Source organism: Leptodactylus fuscus, chromosome 3, assembly GCF_031893055.1.
Source record: "Leptodactylus fuscus isolate aLepFus1 chromosome 3, aLepFus1.hap2, whole genome shotgun sequence".
In the NCBI taxonomy this organism is placed as follows: Eukaryota; Metazoa; Chordata; class Amphibia; order Anura; family Leptodactylidae; genus Leptodactylus; species Leptodactylus fuscus.
Window position 1 is genome coordinate 65,531,785 of NC_134267.1, and position 19,972 is coordinate 65,551,756.

Consider the following 19,972-nt stretch of genomic DNA (forward strand, 5'->3'; position numbering starts at 1 on the left):
CCGGTGATGGGCACCGCCGGTAGAGGAAAAGGGCCAGCATGCAAACTAAAATGGAGGGCCCCAGGCCTAAAAAGCAAGAGCGGGGGTACAACTAGTGTGGCGTACACGCTGAAGACCCCCCTGCACCTGAAAGAGAAAGAAAAACGATGCAAGACAGAAAGACCTGAGTCAGTTCGAGTCTGCCTCCTAAGATACTAGGTTCAAACTGACTAGCACAGTGTACGTGAGAAGGGTATAGCACTGAGCCAAAGCCGACAGCTTTTCATTCTCCTGCTGTCAGCCTTTTAGCAACCAGCTCTATCTCTTTCTGTAAGATAAAATGAGATAATGCACCAAGTGACACCCACAACCTTCCTTCCCTGGTGGTCTCAGAGTTCTATTTATTAGACCCAGGACTGTGCTCTATGACTAGAAAGAAAAAAAGATACTCATGATACACATTCAGTTATACAATACTGGACACACAGGAATCTATCAAACTTGGCTGCAAATATTAATAGTCAATAAATAAACTAAAAAAGGACAGACAGGTTTCAAATTATTTATTATATTTACAAGATATAAATATACATAAATTGTGGCTCTGAAGATTCCAGCAATCATAAGTCTCTTAAAGACTACCTAAATTGACTTGAATTTCTGCGCCGTTCCTTCATCATACCCTGTAGTGGTAAGTGTAGGTGCTGCAGCACCGTCCCATAGACTTCAATGAGACCCCTGCAGATATGATATGGATGGCCTATCCTTAGTGGCAGACTGTAAGGAAATATCCCTGGGACAATGGGAATGTTAATATCCAGGTATCAATTTATTTATACATTCGTTTTGGTATTTTTGGTTTTAAAATGGCATACTTCTCTTGTCAAAATACTATCGTCGTGTCAGAAGCCCTTTTATTACTGCATTATCAGAGTGTATAGAAAATGCTTTGAGAAATGACCATACTTCTTATTGCATTTATGTCAGTGACATAAGATTACCAAGTCAGTAGGTCTTGGGTTAGAGAACTGAAAACAACCAGGCACATACATACAATATCCAGAACGTACAGATGTATCCAGTCATTACGATAAGGTTTCTGCCATATAAACACTAAAAAAATTTAGTATTTGTGAAAATTTCTCAAAAAGATATAGCCAATCAATTTATACAAAGCATGTTTAATTCCTGCTTGGGTAATCTGAAAAAAGGGACAAGATATGCAGTTGTAATGAGTAGTAATAATTTATGCCCCTGTACAAACAGATGGTTCCAGCAGGTACAGTTCAACTAACAACCCCCCCCTAAAACAGAACATGTTTTCCTGTAATCCGTATTGTGACCGTATGGGCTGTTCACACCAATTGTCCATATAGACTGCAATGAATCTGGTCAACTATGTTCCTGCATGATACAGATATAAGCACTGCAATTAAATGCTGCCACATAATAAAATCTCATACTTTCTCAAATAAACAGAGAATTTAATGTAGCTGTAAGTAAGTTAATCCACAACGCACAGCCATGGGCACAGCCTTGATATTGGATGAAACTGGTCAAATTAGTAGCTTGTAGCCGCTACATCTTCACAAATATCATTTGCCACAAAACTGTAATGAAACTCTTCTGAGCGTGCCATGATCTCAAAAAGCAGTTTATATTCTTCAGCATAGACGCAACCTGTTGCAATGTCCACGGGCAGTGCTAAATTTTGTAGCAAACGTTTCCCATTGCCTGGAGCCAGATTACTAGAAGAGGAGAAATAAAATAGAAAAAAAGAAGGTTACAGGTAGTAAACGTTAACATGTTTCATATAACCCTTCCTGTACAAGAGGGATCAACTCCATATGGACTTAGAATGGGATGACATAAAAGCTCCTGTAGGTGTAACGGTAAAGGTGTCCCAGTGCTTTTGTCCGTATAGGCTCAGGAAACATGGCAACTTGGTTGTGATTCCAGTTTCCCACTTAAAGATAGTGTTGTCACCATTGAAATGCCTTTACTAATAAAGTTAATGGAATTACATTGTAAGTCAATTGCTGCTGCAAAAGCAACTCAAAAAGAGAGCAAACAGTTGTCAGGTTTTTGGAGTTTTTTTTTCAACCAAGTCACAGTTGGAGCATCTTTGGGGTTTTAAAGAGGACCTTTCACCACTTTTGGGCACATGCAGTGTTATATACTGCTGGAAAGCTGACAGTGCGCTGAATTCAGCGCACTGTCGGCTTTCCTGATCTGTGCCCGGTGTAAAGAGCTTACGGTCCCGGTACCGTAGCGCTTTACAGTCAGAAGGGCGTTTCTGACCATTAGCCAGGAACGTCCTTCTGCCTCGCGGCGCCAATCGCGCTGTACTGTGGAGCGGGGAGGAACGCCCCCTCCCTCTGCTCACACAGCTCGTCCATAGACGAGCATTATCAGGAGCGGGAGGGGGGAGTTCCTCCCCGCTCCACAGCACAGTGCGATTTGCGCCGCGGGGCAGAAGGACGTTCCTGGCTAATGGTCAGAAACGCCCTTCTGACCATAGAGCACTACGGTACCGGCACCGTAAGCTCTTCACACCGGGCACAGATCGGGAAAGCCGACAGTGCGCAGAATTCAGCGCACTGTCAGCTTTCCAGCAGTATATAACACTGCATGTGCCCAAAAGTGGTGAAAGGTCCTCTTTCAAAGTAACACTATTCACTTCCAGTAATGAGAGAGTCACAAAGAGACACCGTGATCTCTGGTCACGCAACAGGACTTGCAGCCAAAATCACCGTGTAGCCATAGCCTATTGTATATAAGAGTCGGTGGACACAAAACCAAACACAAAAATAAGCCCAGACTCACTATTGTGGTTACGACTAGACACTGTCTAGCCAAAGTTAAAATTTCTCCAAATTGCTAGGCATGTAAGTGTGGCTTCTCAGAAAAAAGAGAGCTGGTTTAAATTTGCCAAAACGGTCATGAAACTCTGCCTCAAAGTAAGCAATCTAAAAAGGTGGAATAAACAGATGAGACTAAAGACAGTCTAGATTTATCATCCACCATCTGGCACGGTGATAAATCTCCTCTCAGAATCACAGTTATGAAATAAAACTTAACTTTTAATAATAAATATCTAAAAAGACGTCTCTGTGTAAAAACTAATTAGTGGTATCTAGACATGTACAATTACAATGAACCAGTTTCTGTTGGCCAGTTATCACACCACTTGCAGATCAGGTCGTGCATCACATGTTAACGGTATGCATGAACCTGTGATAACTGCTAAACACCATAGCACTACGATTATGCCGCATTGGATCTATTCCCAATCACTATTCACTGCCAAACGTCATATATATATATATATATATATATATATATATATATATATATATTTCATTGGCCCCCTTCAGTGTCGGTCGTGCAGCTGTGTTACTACCATGCACGTACCTCTATCTGCTGATATAGCAACATGCACTGCTATGTAAAGAGTGCCATGTCCAATATACTTCTATATATCGCTCATTAAATGAATAAGTGAAAAAATACCATTTCACTTGTACGCTACTGCCTTTCGTTGCTAAATACACTGCTAATTACTCAACGATTTTCCCTTAAGTATAGCCCTAAGGTTCAGCAGGAGCTATAGTATATTAGCGTAATCGCTAGTCAATAGCATGTCAGAGTGCAATATTCTGACGGGCCTTGATATAAACCCTAGCTTGCAGTTAGAACTGCAATTCCCAAGGCTTTTGTGGTAAACCCCGGTACTGCGTGCAAAAAACTGTGATAAAGCAGACACATTTTTAGATTGCCCGTGTCTAAAGGTCACACTAATAATTAGTAAATCTGGGCCATAATGTTCAACTTTTTTCCGCTACATAGAACCAATATTATAGCAAACATTCCCATTTCTTTCTGTTACAAACATGAATGAATAATTAAATACAAGAAGAGACTCTTGGTTATAAACTCTTACTCAAGTTTTTCTATTAGCTTTGACTTGCGTGTTGCCAGAAATTGCTTTATCACATGAATAAATGTTTTCCCATCCATAGGTGTAAAATTCTCAGAAAACAAGTTTCTTCTTGGTGTCAATCGTACTAAACAGAAATTTTCATCTTCAGAAGCCTTTAAACAAAAATAAATAAAATATATATATATGTGGCAAATAATGAAATACAACTTCACTGAATGTGATAAATAGTGCATGATGAAAGTCAAGAATTCTAATTCATAAAGATGACTGGAGGACCGGACTGTCTACATGAAAATGCAGCCGTCATGCAGGTCATCATAGAGCAGAAAGAGCTGAGCAGATTGATATATAGTTTTGTGGGAAACGATTCTGAGTTCAGTGGGTTCTGTTAGGACCGCCCACTGGACTCTTACTCCATCTATTCCTTTTCTTTCTAGGAGTTCTATTTCTCCTGGAAAGAAAAGAAATAAATGGATACAAGTTATACTGAATCTTTATCCCCAAAATTATATATCAGTATGGCCAGCTCCTTCTGCTCTATAACATGGTGTCCGTGGATTACACAGCATTTTCATAGTGACAAGTTCCCTTTGAGTTATAAATAAGCTACAATTCTATCAAAAGTCATATCAAAGGCAAGAAATTAGTGATAGTCACTCTTAAAAATGTTCCTGTCTAAGGGCATGTCCACATATAATAAAACACTGCAGATTATCTGAAGAAGATTTTCAACGTATTTCACACTTTGCATTACAATCCGCACTTATTCTGTGAGCATGTGGATATTTCTTAGAGGGAGTCACCAGAACAATTCCTATTGGACCATAAGCAAAATTGGACAGCCAGGGTTCATCATGTGAAATACTTTTTTCAGCTTCCTGCGTAGAGAAGTTAGATTTTTATTATGATGTACCAAACAGCTGATTAGTATAATAAGCATGTAACCGAGACTCTCGGCACCCCCAAAGTGCAACCTCCCTAATACGATTAGCAGGGCCATGCAGTATACATGTCAATGACAGCTGGGCAGGAGGGACAGAGAGACTTGGTGCAATGAGATACTATGATGCCCTTTGTTGCACCAAACAGCTCACTAAGGGGGCATTCACACTTGCACCCCATGTCCGGTGTGTGCATCCCGCCAGGTTTCAGTCCTCAGCCCTGGCAAAACTGGACAGGGGCCGAGTCCTGCTAACTTTGCATCTGGCCCAAAAAAAACGGTTTCCCCACGGAGAGGCCACCGGCAGACACCGACGGTCATCTTTACAAACCCATTCAAGTGAATGGGTTTTAAAAAGGACCACTGGGTTTCTGTCCCCTGTCCAGTTTCGCTGGGGCTGAGGACAGAAACCCAGCAGAATGGCAAACACTGGACAGGGGCGCAAGTATGAAACAACCCTAACATAATCAGGCAAAATGGTAATAAGTCTCCAATGTAGGCACCAATCCGGTAACAGAAAACATTTTGTTCACATGAACCCCGGCTGCACTTCTAGTGCAATAGGTACTCTTCTGATGACAGAATTTTATTTATTTTTTTCAAATACACATTTCTGCTACTTTTAAATGCTGCAAATTTTCCGCATGCAAATTAAGTAGAATTTCAGTTTTCTGCTAACGTTTTGCACAAATTGCAATGTAAGTAAGGTTTTAACAAACCCCATTCATACACCATAGATTCTATGCATGCTGAAAATAAACTATCCCAATTTCTGCTGTGGATTTAAACATCAGCAATGTAAACTGAGCACATCACAGATTTTGAAGCAAGTTCTAGAATGTATTTTTTACACTATAAGTGAGACCTGCCTTGATGTCACTTTCCTTTAATTCTTTCATTGGTATGAAGGAACAGGTTGCATACTAAATGGAAAAGCTGCTGAGGCACTCATTTGACAACTAGAGATGAGCGAACACTGAAAAAACCGCTACTGAAAAAACTCTCCCTGGACCCATCCTGTGCTGCTAACTATCGACCCTTCTCTAACCTCCCCTTCATCTCTAAACTTTTGGAACGCCTGGTTTATTCTCGGTTAATCCGTTATCTCTCTGCTAACTCGCTGCTTGACCCCCTACAATCTGGTTTCCGCGCTCTGCACTCTACTGAAACAGCTCTCACAAAAGTCTCTAATGATCTACTAAAGGCTAAATCCAATGGTGACTTCTCTCTTCTTATTCTTCTGGACCTCTCTGCAGCTTTTGATACTGTTGACCATCAACTTCTCCTCACTATGCTCCGCTCAGTTGGCCTCAATGACACTGCGCTCTCCTGGTTCTCCTCTTATCTCTCAGACCGCACTTTCAGTGTATCATTCGCGGGCTCTGTTTCCTCCCCTCTTTCCCTTGCTGTTGGGGTTCCTCAGGGCTCGGTCCTCAGCCCCCTGCTCTTTTCTCTCTACACAGCCCCCATTGGACAAACCATCGCCAGATTTGGCTTCAGGTACCATCTTTATGCTGATGACACCCAATTATAGACATCTTCCCGTGACATCACCCCTGCACTCATACAGAACACCAGTGACTGTCTCTCTGCTGTCTCTAATATCATGTCCTCGCTCTATCTGAAACTAAATCTCTCTAAGACTGAACTACTACTGTTTCCACCATCTAATAGATCTGTCCCTGATATATCCATTACAGTCTCAGGCCTTACTATAACTCCTATGCAGCATGCCCGCTGCCTCGGGGTCATATTTGACGCAGACCTTTCCTTCACCCCTCATATTGAATCACTCGCACGTTCATGTCACCTCCACCTCAAAAACATCTCCAGAATACGCCCTTTCCTTACCAGAGATACACTAAAGACACTTACTGTCTCTCTGATTCATTCTTGCCTTGACTACTGTAACTCCTTACTAATCGGTCTTCCCCTCACTAAACTCTCCCCTCTACAATCTATTCTGAATGCAGCGGCCAGGCTCATCTATCAGGCTAGACGCTACAGTGATGCCTCTGGTCTGTGCCAGTCGCTACATTGGCTGCCTATTCAATATAGAATAAAATATAAAGTTATTACTCTCATCCACAAGGCTCTCCATAAAGCCGCACCTCCCTACATTTCTTCCCTCATCTCTGTCTACCGCCCAACCCGTGTTCTCCGCTCACTCAATGATCTAACACTTACATCCTGTATTATCAGAACCTCCCACGCTCGTATACAAGACTTCTCCCGAGCTGCACCACTTCTCTGGAATGCTCTACCCCGGACAATAAGATTAACTCCCAACTTCTACAGTTTCAAACGCAAACTAAAGACGCATCTTTTCAGACTAGCCTATCACAATTCCTAATGCACAAAATTGTCTGAACACTGTATAAGCAATGCCGCCCCTGCTACCTCTTGTGTCACCCCCTCTACCTCATAGATTGTAAGCTCTTTTGAGCAGGGCCCTCAGTCCCATTGTGTGAAATGACGTTGTTATGTATGTCTGTATCTGAACCCTATAAATTGTACAGTGCTGCGGAATATGTTGGCGCTATATAAATAAAATGTATTATTATTATTATTATTATTAACACTGTTCGGAACAGCACGCTCGCATAGAAATGAATGGAAGCGGCCGGCACGCGGGGGGGTTAAGCGGCCGGCCGCCGGCAAAGTCTGCGTGCCAGGTGCTTCCATTCATTTCTATGGGAGCGTGCTGTTCGGATCAGCTGATCCGAACAGTGTTCGCTCATCTCTATTGACAACCAAAGAATTACATGCAAATGCCAAATTCTCTAAATGACTCAACCCAAGCTTGTGACTTCTCTGCAATTGTACTGCTTTGGCAAACTGTGGTTCCCCATGGCCAATGTGAAATTAGGATGGAAGAAAAGGGACAGTCAGCAGACATATGAAGTATTCCTAGACTAGATACAACATTACTAAGTTTGCAAGCACTTACCCCAGACTTGGCCACTGCACTGAACTTTGAAGGTATCCAAAATGAGGACATAGGTACCTGGTTATTAAAAATAAATACATAAAATTTAAAAACAAACATTTCTTTCTAAATGTGAACTGGTGGGTACTGGCTTCAAAGGACGGAGTATTCATTCTACCTACTGCCTCCTTCAATTAGCATGGTTTGAGAGGGACTCTTCGTAAGGCCTCATGCACACACGGATGCAAGTGCATAGTCTGTGGTTTATCCCTGCTTCGAAACGTCCATTAATTTACTTCAGTGTGTCTGAGCCATGAAACAGACAGGAACAGGACAGGTCCAGAGTTTGTCCCGGGCTCATGGATCCATAATACATAAAATGCATGGGCATAGCCATAGAATATAATGGGTTAGTGTACCAGCCGTGAAAGTCACAGCAAGAGCACACGGTCATGTTTATGAGGCATAGTGTATATATGGGAGCAGAACTAACCATAGGATTTCTGATGGCTGGCTAGAAATGCACATTAAGCAGGAAATTGTTCCAGTTTATACGGCCTCAGACAAACACGGAACAGTTCCAAATAAAGTTGAAGCATTTTTGGGTAAAATGCTATTTTTTTTTTTTACAGTGTTTTATAAAAATCACATTTCTGTTGTACATTGCAGTGGCAGGTTCATTTATTCCTAGCAGAAGATTCACTCACCTTGTGCAATAGTTCTATATCACAGGCAGCCTGATACAGTACAGTCAATGCATGATACTGCTTAAAGTCTCCAGGCCTTGAAATAAGTTTCTAAAGAAAAAAAATTAAAAATTATGGATATTATAAATTCAACTTGCCACAATAGTTTCTTCCCCATTCCAGCCCTAACGGTACATTTTAATAGCGTGTATACAAAATCATAGTATGTTCTTGTGGTTAGCTTATCAAAGCTGCCTAGGTGAAGAGTCCACAGATTTCAGTATGTAATTATATAATGGTGCTCACGCTTATTACCCCAAAGTTATATTGCAAAGGTTGCACTGTGCGCCAAAGCACTCAGGAGTCCTGGGCATTAGCATACAGAAAACGTTGTGGCCACTGTGCTGGAATGCAAATGTGTGAACGGGCTCTAAGAGTGAAACAAGGAGGTCTCAGGCAAAATAAAGCCTAGAAAAGGCTGCAAAAAAACTGTTTATTTAGCACTGCTTGATGTATTTGCTGATAATTTTTGGAAGCTGGATAACCCCTAAGAAAATCTCTATACTATCGCAACATTACATTTACGGTAAATAATAAGTATATTAAATGCAGAACATACCAAGTATTGTTTTTCCGTCATGAATACATTGAGTTCTACCCTCCCAAATCTGAAAACTGAAAGACGTTCGTAGAGTAAGTAAATCTGCCGCCAAAGTAAAATTCGTTCTCTTTTATGGTTAAGCATCAAGACAACTTTTAAAGGAATATCTGAAAGGAAAAAACCAAAAAAACAAATATGTAAATCTCAGAGCAGTACATTCAATCTACAGCAAAGTGGAACTACAGGCTATCAGCCTTAAACACAAAATATTCACAATTCCTTATTAAAAGCCATGGTAGCCATATTTTTTGCGTTTTCCTAACGTAGGTGTCAAATATTTAGAAATGTCATTTAAGTACACCTTTAGTTTTTATCAATCATGCAGTAAAGCAATATAGTGCTGCAAAACATTCAAAATGAAACCTCTCTCCTCTAGAAGTATTTGTTGAGGAATAAGGTGTCTCTATATGGTTCAATGCACATTTATTTTGTGTCATGACTCCCATCTGTATTGGAGACTCCATCACAGATTATGGTGCCCAACAAAGCACAGTTAGTAAAGCTAGTTCATCAATATCATTTTTGTTATTCTGCTGTTATCACGTTGAAGAATGAAGATGAAAGACGCACATTTGAGCCCAACTGTACTCAGACATGTTCTTTCACATATGGTATTAAAGGGCATGTTTTATAATAAGAAAACCTGCCCCTAAGGACCCTCTTCTAGAGAAAATGTTTGACCAGACACAGGTTAGGTCTGGTTCACATCTGCATTTGGTTTTCCATTCAGGGAGTTCGGATGTGGACCCCCCGAACGGAATACCAAACGCATTGATAAACAGCTTATGAAAGCACACGGACTCCATAGACTATTATAGACTATTAGCCTCCTTCTACGCATCCCGCAACTAAATTGCAGTAATTTAGATTTATGGAATATACATTTTAAACAGTTTTTCAATTACAAATGGCCTTTTGAACTTTGTTAACGTCATATGAATAAAAAAAACAACTGTGTTTTCCTCTTGTAAACCACAATTTTTTTCAATATGCACATGAGTGCTTTTTGAGTAATGAGGGCATTGCTGCTTCTTTCTCTGCTAATTTGGACATTGACAAAAACAGGGATAACACTGCAATGATCACACCGATTCACAATGGGAAAACATTGAATTCAGGTGAGCCTAATCTTTCTATTACACAGGGCTGGGGTTGACCTGCTGAGTTCTGGTGACATACTCTTTAAAAAGAAACCTAAAGATGTACGTTACGAAATAAAACATGCATAACTCACACTGCCAAATTTTAGATGAAAATATTGTGATTGGAAAAACTGAAGAAAAAAAAAAATATATAGAAACTGACCTGAAGACCAGGAAACCTCATTGAAGTTTAAGGTTTTCATAAGATCACTAGAGTACATAGAGGGAGGCTGAACAAGACCTTCACTCCAAGGATCAATCCTGAAGAAGTCACAGTGAACCACTTTTAGTTGTTTTTCTGAAGTCGTTCGTTTTCTCTAAAAAATAAAAAAGTCAATTTTTGAGGCCATATAAAAAACCATTTTCCAGAATGTAAAATAGTTCAGACCTTATCTACAGATCATTTAGGTCCTTATTTTTATATGAATTTTACTTTGGTTTTAAAGCATATTTCTTGTTTAATGTTGCATGTTATATGTAAGCCCCACTAATATTTTATAAATATACAAGTGATAGCAGAATTACTTAATACAAAAGGGCTCTATCATTGGGAAAAGTCATTTTTAACTAATCACATCCTTGCATAGCCTTTAGAAAGTCTATTCCACACCTACCTTTAGTATGTAAATTGCCTCAGCGGTTTCTGAATAAGTCCGTTTTTATTCATATGCTAATTAGTCTGGTGCACGATGCATCGTGCACTCTCTTTGCTATTGTTTCCTATGGGTGTATACAGGACAAGTTGCTGATGATGATGACTCAGCTTCCTGTTTGCACACACATAGAAGATAATAGTAGAGAGGAGGCTGCTGGAACTTCCTGTGCTGGCTGGAAGCTCATTAGCATATGAATAAAAATAAACTTATGCGGAAACCACTGAATCTACATACTAAAGGTAGGTGTGGAATAGCATTTCTAAAGGCTATGCAAGGATGTGATTAGCTAAAAATGGCTTTTCCCAATGATAGAGCCTCTTTAACACGATGGCTATGAAGACAATGCGTAGCCATACTTTAATCAGACGCCTAAGCTCCACACCACTCACCAAAATGTGACAGAAATATGGGCAGGGCCTCTTGGACCACCACATTTACCATTGCTTATGCCATAATTTGACACATTGTCGTAGAAACTCTAAGCATACTCATAGTTAAAGAAATTCAATTTTTGGAGCTATAAAAAAAGAAAACAAGCCAATGCAATCAAGAGAATACAATAATGCAAATATAGAGCGTCTGGCAGTCCATGTCTATCCAGTATCCTCTACAGATCATACTTGGTCACTTATCGACAGAAACATTGTGTCATAAATTGATCTGTCATATGGATTTTCTCTATAACTGCATTCTGGGTGGATATATACATTTACATGTTTTGTTCACATACATTGTTTAATAAACCACATTATTCAAGTCTATGCAACAAGTGTGTGCCTGCAGCCCTGTTCCCATTCACTTGAATAGGATCAGGGATGCTTCTGGTAGCCACATAAGCTGAGCAGTTACGCTGGGTTCACACTAGCGCCCGGACTCTGTCTTCAGGTTTCAGTCTTCTGCATGCAGAAGACGGAAACCTGGAAGACCGGGTCCGGCCGCGAGCGTTTTATGCTCTCCACCGCGAAACCGTTTTTTAAAAACCGGACACAGAGTACGGCATGTCCGACTCGGTGTCCGTTTTTTTTTTTAAAAGAAAAAACGGTTTTGCGGCGGAGAGCATAAAACGCTCACAGCCGGACATCTTTCAAACCCATTCAAATGAATGGGTTTGAAAGAGTCCTGCAGCTTTCCATTTCCTGCTCTGTTTTGTGCAGGAAACGGAAACCTGTATGAACGGAGACCGGGCACAGATGTGAACGAGCCCTTACTGATGATCCTGTGGATAGGTTAGAAATATGAAATTTTCAGATCCTGGAAAAACCCCTTTAATAAAATTTTCTCCTATGCATACAAGTTGCACACATTAGTTTTAGTCAGTGAAACAACAAAAACTTCTACCAACTAGTAACTCCATAAATATGACTATCATCGTTTATGTATGGACACTAATTTATAGATGTCTCAAACCATTTAAAAGGAGTTAATTACATAAAAATTCCATTAACGGGGAAGAAATTATTGACGTGTGTGTGTGTGTGTGTGGGGGGGGGGGGGGGTCGGACCACTTAGACCCTTACTTATTCCGAGAATGGTGCTCTTTTACCCCACTGTGAATGCAGACTACATGACCCACTTCATGCACTTTAATGAGTTTGAAATAGCCAATCGCTGTACGTTGACACCTTTTGGTGCTTCTATTGAAGTGAACAGACCATAGGCATGCATCCTGCATCAATTGCTACATTCATAATGGAGGGGAGAGTTAAGCACCTCCATTCTCAGGATTGGGGAGGGTCTCAGAGTCCTACCATTCAGCAATATATTCCCTGTCCAATGGATAAGGTATAAGTATTTTTGTGACAAAAAAAAAAAAAGAACGAAAAGCCTAATGAGGAAGCCTATCTTTAGGTGAAACGCGTTGCGGTGGTCTGGGGACTTTAGTGTTTGTCTTTCATATGGGTATAACGATCCTTATCTCCACAATGACTGCAGGTACATTATCTTCATTCTTTCTTTGAGGCTACTGCTTCACTATGCTGAGTCTATACTATTGATTTGAAATATACTTTTTTGTATTTATTGTTGCTCCTCTACCACCTAAGGTTAAACAGTATATGCATTCTATGCTATTTTAATATGGTAATATTTACTGCGTGTCAGGATATAAACAGGATATATTTCAATTATTATTAGGTGACCTATGACTTCAGCTAGTGTATTACATTTATTGCATTAACAGCTATTTATGCTCACATGCATTGCTATGTATCATCAATTTACATTATGTGAAGTTATTTTTCTTGGAAGATTTATCCACTTTATGTCTTTAAGGTGTTATTAGTGGTTCAGTGTCACCTGCCCTGCTGCTCATGATTTTTTTTTATATATTTATCAATAAATTATTAATATTTTATATAAATAATATAACTAGTGGCGGGTTTTGGGGCTTTCTGTTCTTTTTTTTGTGTTATATATTATGGACCATGCAATAATTATCTCAGAGACTGTTGGTATAAATATTTTCGTGATACATCCTGTCACGGAGCAAAGGTATACGTCTTCCTCCGGATGGTCTTTTGAATCAACAGGGACGCAAGAGGTCGGGAGACAACAGCAATTTATTGTAATCCACAAAGTTAGTAGCCGGCGGCGGTCACATCAACCGTAATAAAAATAAGTCCACAGAAGTCACAATCCAATGATAACTTTGGCTCCTTGGTCCTGTAACTAAATCCTGGCTCTCTACAGAGCTGTGCACAGGCCGGCTAACACATACTAACTGCTAGCTACAACTATATACTAAGACTGTTACACCTATATCTGTGGGGGGGGAAGGGCTGAGTCACAGATCCTTCCCCCCTCACCTATACCAAGGAGAGCAGACTCCCTGTCTACTATGGACAATGCACCATCCAACATCTTCTTGGAGACACTGATCAGATTATCTCCACCCATTGTCCTCACTAGTTAGAGGTATTTGCATACAATGTGCTAACACACTAGACCCTAATCAGCCAACTACACATTGATGTATATAACAGGTTAGAGAATACATTCCACATGAAATATATATTACACATTGCCTATAGTATAGACTCTAACCATCCCGTGACACATCCCCTTTAAAAAGCCCACTGAAGGCCGATATTCAAGACAAGATTAATTTATTTCAGTACCTCCAAAGATGGAATAAAATTTGAGTCACTTTCCAAGGCAACCACTTTATGGCCAGCATCCAGCAACGCTTGGGTGAGAATTCCGAGACCTAAAAAGAACACACCATACATCATCTGTCTGCAAATGTCATATGCAATATTTACAGTGACTCCTGTTTATAACAGGCCACAATTCCATATCGCCAAACAAATATTTAGCCAAAATTTACTATTTTGTTTTTAACAGTACTGTTGTATGTTTGGTGAATTTCTGGAGCAAAATGGCTCATCTAGTGTTAAGCTTATGTTTCCAGCTAGCTCAAGGGAGTCGGGACTTTGATGGAAAGGGGTGTCACCATATAACTGAGTTACTTTAAAACTGCCAGTTCTCAATAATTTTCCACTGCATTCGTCCTCACAATCAGCCAAAGAACAACAGCTGAATATTGTTAGATAACCGCATTTTAAGAAAAAGGAAAGTTACTGGGATTGAGTAAACAAATGTGTAGACACACAAACCAGTGACAGCTACAGGTCAGGCCGCCAGTGTTTGCACTATAGACTGTTCTAAGGTTAATGGCCATATGGCTTTGCAGGTATAAAAGCAAACAACATGTGGCCAATAACTTTAAGAGATACAAACACAAAATCTAAGAGTAAACACTGGTGGGCAGATTTGTGGCCACAATGTGTGTCTGCACCCTTAAATGGCTGATGAAAACAAGCACCCACTGATATGTTGTCCACTGAACATGGACAACATTCCCTTCCCAGTTAGACACATGTTAATCATGAGCTTTTCCAGGTAAGGAAAACACAAAAAGTACAAATAAAGTTTCATCAAAACAGCCTGCGCCTTTCTCTCCACATTTTTTGCCCTTTTCAGTGGAAACCTGAAGGACCCCATGATAGTCTAGCTTTTTTAAGTGGATTGTTCTTAAGCAGGCTCCCCAAATGGAAACCCGAACGCAGATGTGAACCTAGACTTGTTTTGGTTTCAAATAGTTTGGTATTTTTTAGATCTATTGAGTCAGAAATGGCCTAATCCACAGGGAGTCTCGCATCACTCTGCAGCAAAACTGACGCTAAGTTCATACCTGTGCTTGGGTTGCTGTTCTTCCCCAAGCAGACCCGAAGAACGCATTTTTTTTAAGCGGGTTCGGAGATGGAAACCCCGAATGGAATGCAGGAACAGGTGTGAACCTGAGCAGAACACTTAGATTTTCAACACTCTACTTTGATCAAAGTCTTGAATTAAAAACAATGGGAGGGAGAATCAGGACCGAGTGTGCCTCAAAATCAGCACCAGATTTCATCATGTGAAAGTGCCCTCAATGTTGAGCCTTTGCATAAACTTGATGCATTTGTCATTAAAAGTTTTAAAAAGTATAAAATGTTTCTACAGTATATTCAAGTACAGTTATAAGCATCTAGGTAAAAGATCTAAACACACTATAGCGCTGTCTATGCCCATTACTCTGCTATAGTTAATATCCGCCATGATCATCCTATTATGGATGACAAAGGACACTAACAATGGTAGTGTGAACTCCCATGAGGCTGTGTTTTCACACTATGTTTATGCAAAAGAAAACAAAAAAAATAAAAACATTGCACCAAAACAAAACGTATGTGTTTTCCTATTTTTGGGCAAAAACATTTAATTGAACACAGCCTGAGCAGGACCCTGAATAATGTTGATAAAGCTGTCACACATATTGCTCATCTCCTTCACTTATGGCAGATGTTAGAACTTTAAATATGGCACCCGCTCAAAATAGTACAGCAGATGTTAGTAAGGGGATAAGTACGGCACCCGAACCTGTTCTCTGCCATTAGAGAGGAACAGATTAATCAGACACTAAATGACAAAACACCGGAGTGCAGACATTGCGGATCCACACCAGGAACAGAGCGGCTGCATGCCGGAGCTTAGGTGTTCAAATGCTGGGAAAAGAATCCCTAGCTTCAAGACTGTTGTGGGTCTCAGCAGACTCCTTCCCCTCTCCCCAAGAAATGCACTCATACTTCTGGGCTTCCACAACATGCGTGTCATTTACAGAGCACAAGCCAATAATATGAAGCCCTAGCAGCACAGCAGATACCTGGGTTACACTCCATAATGACTTGTTCTGTTCTGCTGGGGTCCACAGGTGCAAGACATTTCAGAACTGAGTTTACAAGACCAGGATCCGTTATGAACCTTCTAAAGTATTTACAAGATTCTGCGATGTTCTTTACAGAACATTCATCTGTTGCCTCTATTGACCGTTGAGCCTTTCGTCGTTTTTGTGGTGTTTTGACTGACACCTTGGGAGAAGGATACTGGTGTACGGTGTCATCAGAACGTAAAATGGACGCATTGTGAGCGTGTCTTGAGCAGAAAAGCGCAGGAGTCACAGCTTGTGGCCCACAGCGGAGGACAGTCAATCCACATCGAGCAGCCCAGACGGAAAACATGGTGTCGGCTTGAAATGACTTCACAAGAAAAGCGGCGTTCATTGCCTGTAAAGAGAACACACCAAGACCATGTTTGTACAGAAGATTTTTTCAGTTGTTAAACTTTGGATTTCTGCCATGGTTTCTAAGTTTCAGCTGTTGTGGATGTAGGAACAGCCCCATTCTAAATGGCTAAGTGCATTGGTGTCTTGTTTAGATTTCCATTTTCAGTGGTTACATATACATTTTATTAGCGAATGTGATGTGAATATTCCCTACGCTGTGTGTGTCCAACTGCTGAAGTTGACATGACAATCTCAGACAACGCATAAACCCCCACCGCGCGCGCAAGCAATGCCCCGCATAAACCCAATACCGCGCGCGCAAGCAATGCCCCGCATAAACCCAATACCGCGCGCGCAAGCAATGCCCCGCATAACCCCCTACCACCGCGCGCGCAAGCAATGCCCCTACCACCGCGCGCGCAAGCAATGCCCCGCATAAGCCCCTACCACCGCGCGCGCAAGCAATGCCCCGCATAAGCCCCTACCACCGCGCGCGCAAGCAATGCCCCGCATAAGCCCCTACCACCACGCGCGCAAGCAATGCCCCGCATAAGCCCCTACCACCGCGCGCGCAAGCAATGCCCCGCATAAGCCCCTACCACCGCGCGCTAAAGCAATGCCCCGCATAAGCCCCTACCACCGCGCGCGCAAGCAATGCCCCGCATAAGCCCCTACCACGCGCGCAAGCAATGCCCCGCATAAGCCCCTACCACGCGCGCAAGCAATGCCCCGCATAAGCCCCTACCACGCGCGCAAGCAATGCCCCGCATAAGCCCCTACCACGCGCGCAAGCAATGCCCCGCATAAGCCCCTACCACGCGCGCAAGCAATGCCCCGCATAAGCCCCTACCACGCGCGCAAGCAATGCCCCGCATAAGCCCCTACCACGCGCGCAAGCAATGCCCCGCATAAGCCCCTACCACGCGCGCAAGCAATGCCCCGCATAAACCCCTACCACGCGCGCAAGCAATGCCCCGCATAAACCCCTACCACGCGCGCAAGCAATGCCCCGCATAAACCCCTACCACGCGCGCAAGCAATGCCCCGCATAAACCCCTACCACGCGCGCAAGCAATGCCCCGCATAAACCCCTACCACGCGCGCAAGCAATGCCCCGCATAAGCCCCTACCACCGCGCGCGCAAGCAATGCCCCGCATAAGCCCCTACCACCGCGCGCGCAAGCAATGCCCCGCATAAGCCCCTACCACCGCGCGCGCAAGCAATGCCCCGCATAAGCCCCTACCACCGCGCGCGCAAGCAATGCCCCGCATAAGCCCCTACCACCGCGCGCTAAAGCAATGCCCCGCATAAGCCCCTACCACCGCGCGCGCAAGCAATGCCCCGCATAAGCCCCTACCACGCGCGCAAGCAATGCCCCGCATAAGCCCCTACCACGCGCGCAAGCAATGCCCCGCATAAGCCCCTACCACGCGCGCAAGCAATGCCCCGCATAAGCCCCTACCACGCGCGCAAGCAATGCCCCGCATAAGCCCCTACCACGCGCGCAAGCAATGCCCCGCATAAGCCCCTACCACGCGCGCAAGCAATGCCCCGCATAAGCCCCTACCACGCGCGCAAGCAATGCCCCGCATAAGCCCCTACCACGCGCGCAAGCAATGCCCCGCATAAGCCCCTACCACGCGCGCAAGCAATGCCCCGCATAAGCCCCTACCACGCGCGCAAGCAATGCCCCGCATAAGCCCCTACCACGCGCGCAAGCAATGCCCCGCATAAACCCCTACCACGCGCGCAAGCAATGCCCCGCATAAACCCCTACCACGCGCGCAAGCAATGCCCCGCATAAACCCCTACCACGCGCGCAAGCAATGCCCCGCATAAACCCCTACCACGCGCGCAAGCAATGCCCCGCATAAACCCCTACCACGCGCGCAAGCAATGCCCCGCATAAACCCCTACCACGCGCGCAAGCAATGCCCCGCATAAACCCCTACCACGCGCGCAAGCAATGCCCCGCATAAACCCCTACCACGCGCGCAAGCAATGCCCCGCATAAACCCCTACCACGCGCGCAAGCAATGCCCCGCATATCCCTGTATCAAACGTAATTAACCCATGCAACATATTACACGTTCATACAAGCAGATTTCCCCCTATCTAGAAAGAAGGTTCAGTATATCTCTCCTATAGTGACATTTCGCAGCTGTGCTATATTTGAGACAGATACATCGGGCAGACGGCAGTGGTACAGGACAGGTTTGCGGCCTGTATCCTCCCCGCAGCCGCACTCACCTGTCGTTCATGGAATCGCAGGCCTCCAGGAGGCCGCTCAGCCACCACACGTGTGACCTTGTCCCAAGCGCCGCAGACAAGCGCATGGTAGACTGAGAGCGCAACACACAGGCCGGAGCTTCCCCTTCCGGGGCGTATACGTGACCGATGGGCGGGGCTTATGTAATACATTCTGCGTGTCACACGCCCGGGACTACACACGTCACAGGCTCTGTGATCGGTTATTGTGACTATGGGGAGGGCGGTTACCGTTAACAACAGACTGGCTATAAGAAATTACCATGGGAGACTGTATTAAGCCTTTACAAAACCTATGAGTGGCGCAAGGGCAGATTACAGTGTTAAGAGGCTTCAGTGTTATTATAGATCAGATTTCTCATGCAGCACAATGTTGGAACTGGCATAGATTTCCTATATAAGTATTATATACCATGTGTACACCAAGTTCACCCTACTTCATACGTATTACCTAATATTGCCTCTTCAAGTAATAATACTTTCCCAGAATTCCCAATTAATAATAGTGCCCTTTATAAAGTTCCCATTAGTAATCACTAGCTTTTACCCATGACTTCGCCGGCGGCGATCGGAGAATTGGTTAAAGAGAGAGGTGGGCAACGTTTTAGTACTGTCAAAAATGTATGGGATAGCAAATGTCACTTCTTATGTTGTTTATGCTGCAATAGCGAGAATAGGGCGCAGGTTTGTGTTGAAGTCATTTTGTATTTGAGCTGCTATATGGTCATGTGAAACCTGTAGATCAGGGGTGCCCAATACGTCGATCGTGATCTACCAGTCGATCGCAATGGACGTATGGGTCGATCGCGGGATGCAGCCAGGGATCCCCGATGTCTGCTTGTTCACAGTGCAGGCTGAGAGTCGACTCTCAGCCTGCGCTGTGAACAAGCACTCCGGACACTTGCAGGCCGCTCTTAGGGATGGAGGGAGCCGGGGTGCTGCTTCTTCTCAGCGCAGGCTGAGAGTCATCTACGGACACTGGCAGGCAGGGCTGCCTCAGCCTGCGCTGTGAAGAAGCAGACAGCGGGATGCCTGGGCGGCCACAGAATGCCGCTGTCTCCTGCTCTCACGATCCACATGCCCAGTCCCGCCCACAGACACGCCCCGCCCACAAGAAGTGGGTAGTAGATCTTAAAGCTTGGTCATGTTATGAAGTAGCTCACATGCT

At 43.4% G+C, this 19,972-nt stretch overlaps 1 protein-coding gene across 1 annotated transcript; it reads right to left on the reverse strand.

Moving 5' to 3' along the window:
• Positions 1-538: 538 nt before the first annotated feature.
• Positions 539-18,905, reverse strand: TFB2M (transcription factor B2, mitochondrial). The gene is made up of 9 exons (XM_075267717.1): positions 18,787-18,905; positions 16,137-16,536; positions 14,053-14,141; positions 10,444-10,597; positions 9,097-9,245; positions 8,499-8,588; positions 7,813-7,869; positions 3,923-4,074; positions 539-1,727 (listed from the first exon to the last, which is right to left on the reverse strand). Exons 2-9 carry the CDS (start codon positions 16,531-16,533, stop codon positions 1,541-1,543), a joined length of 1,275 nt encoding a protein of 424 aa, XP_075123818.1. The 5' UTR covers positions 16,534-16,536; positions 18,787-18,905; the 3' UTR covers positions 539-1,540.
• Positions 18,906-19,972: the final 1,067 nt, after the last annotated feature.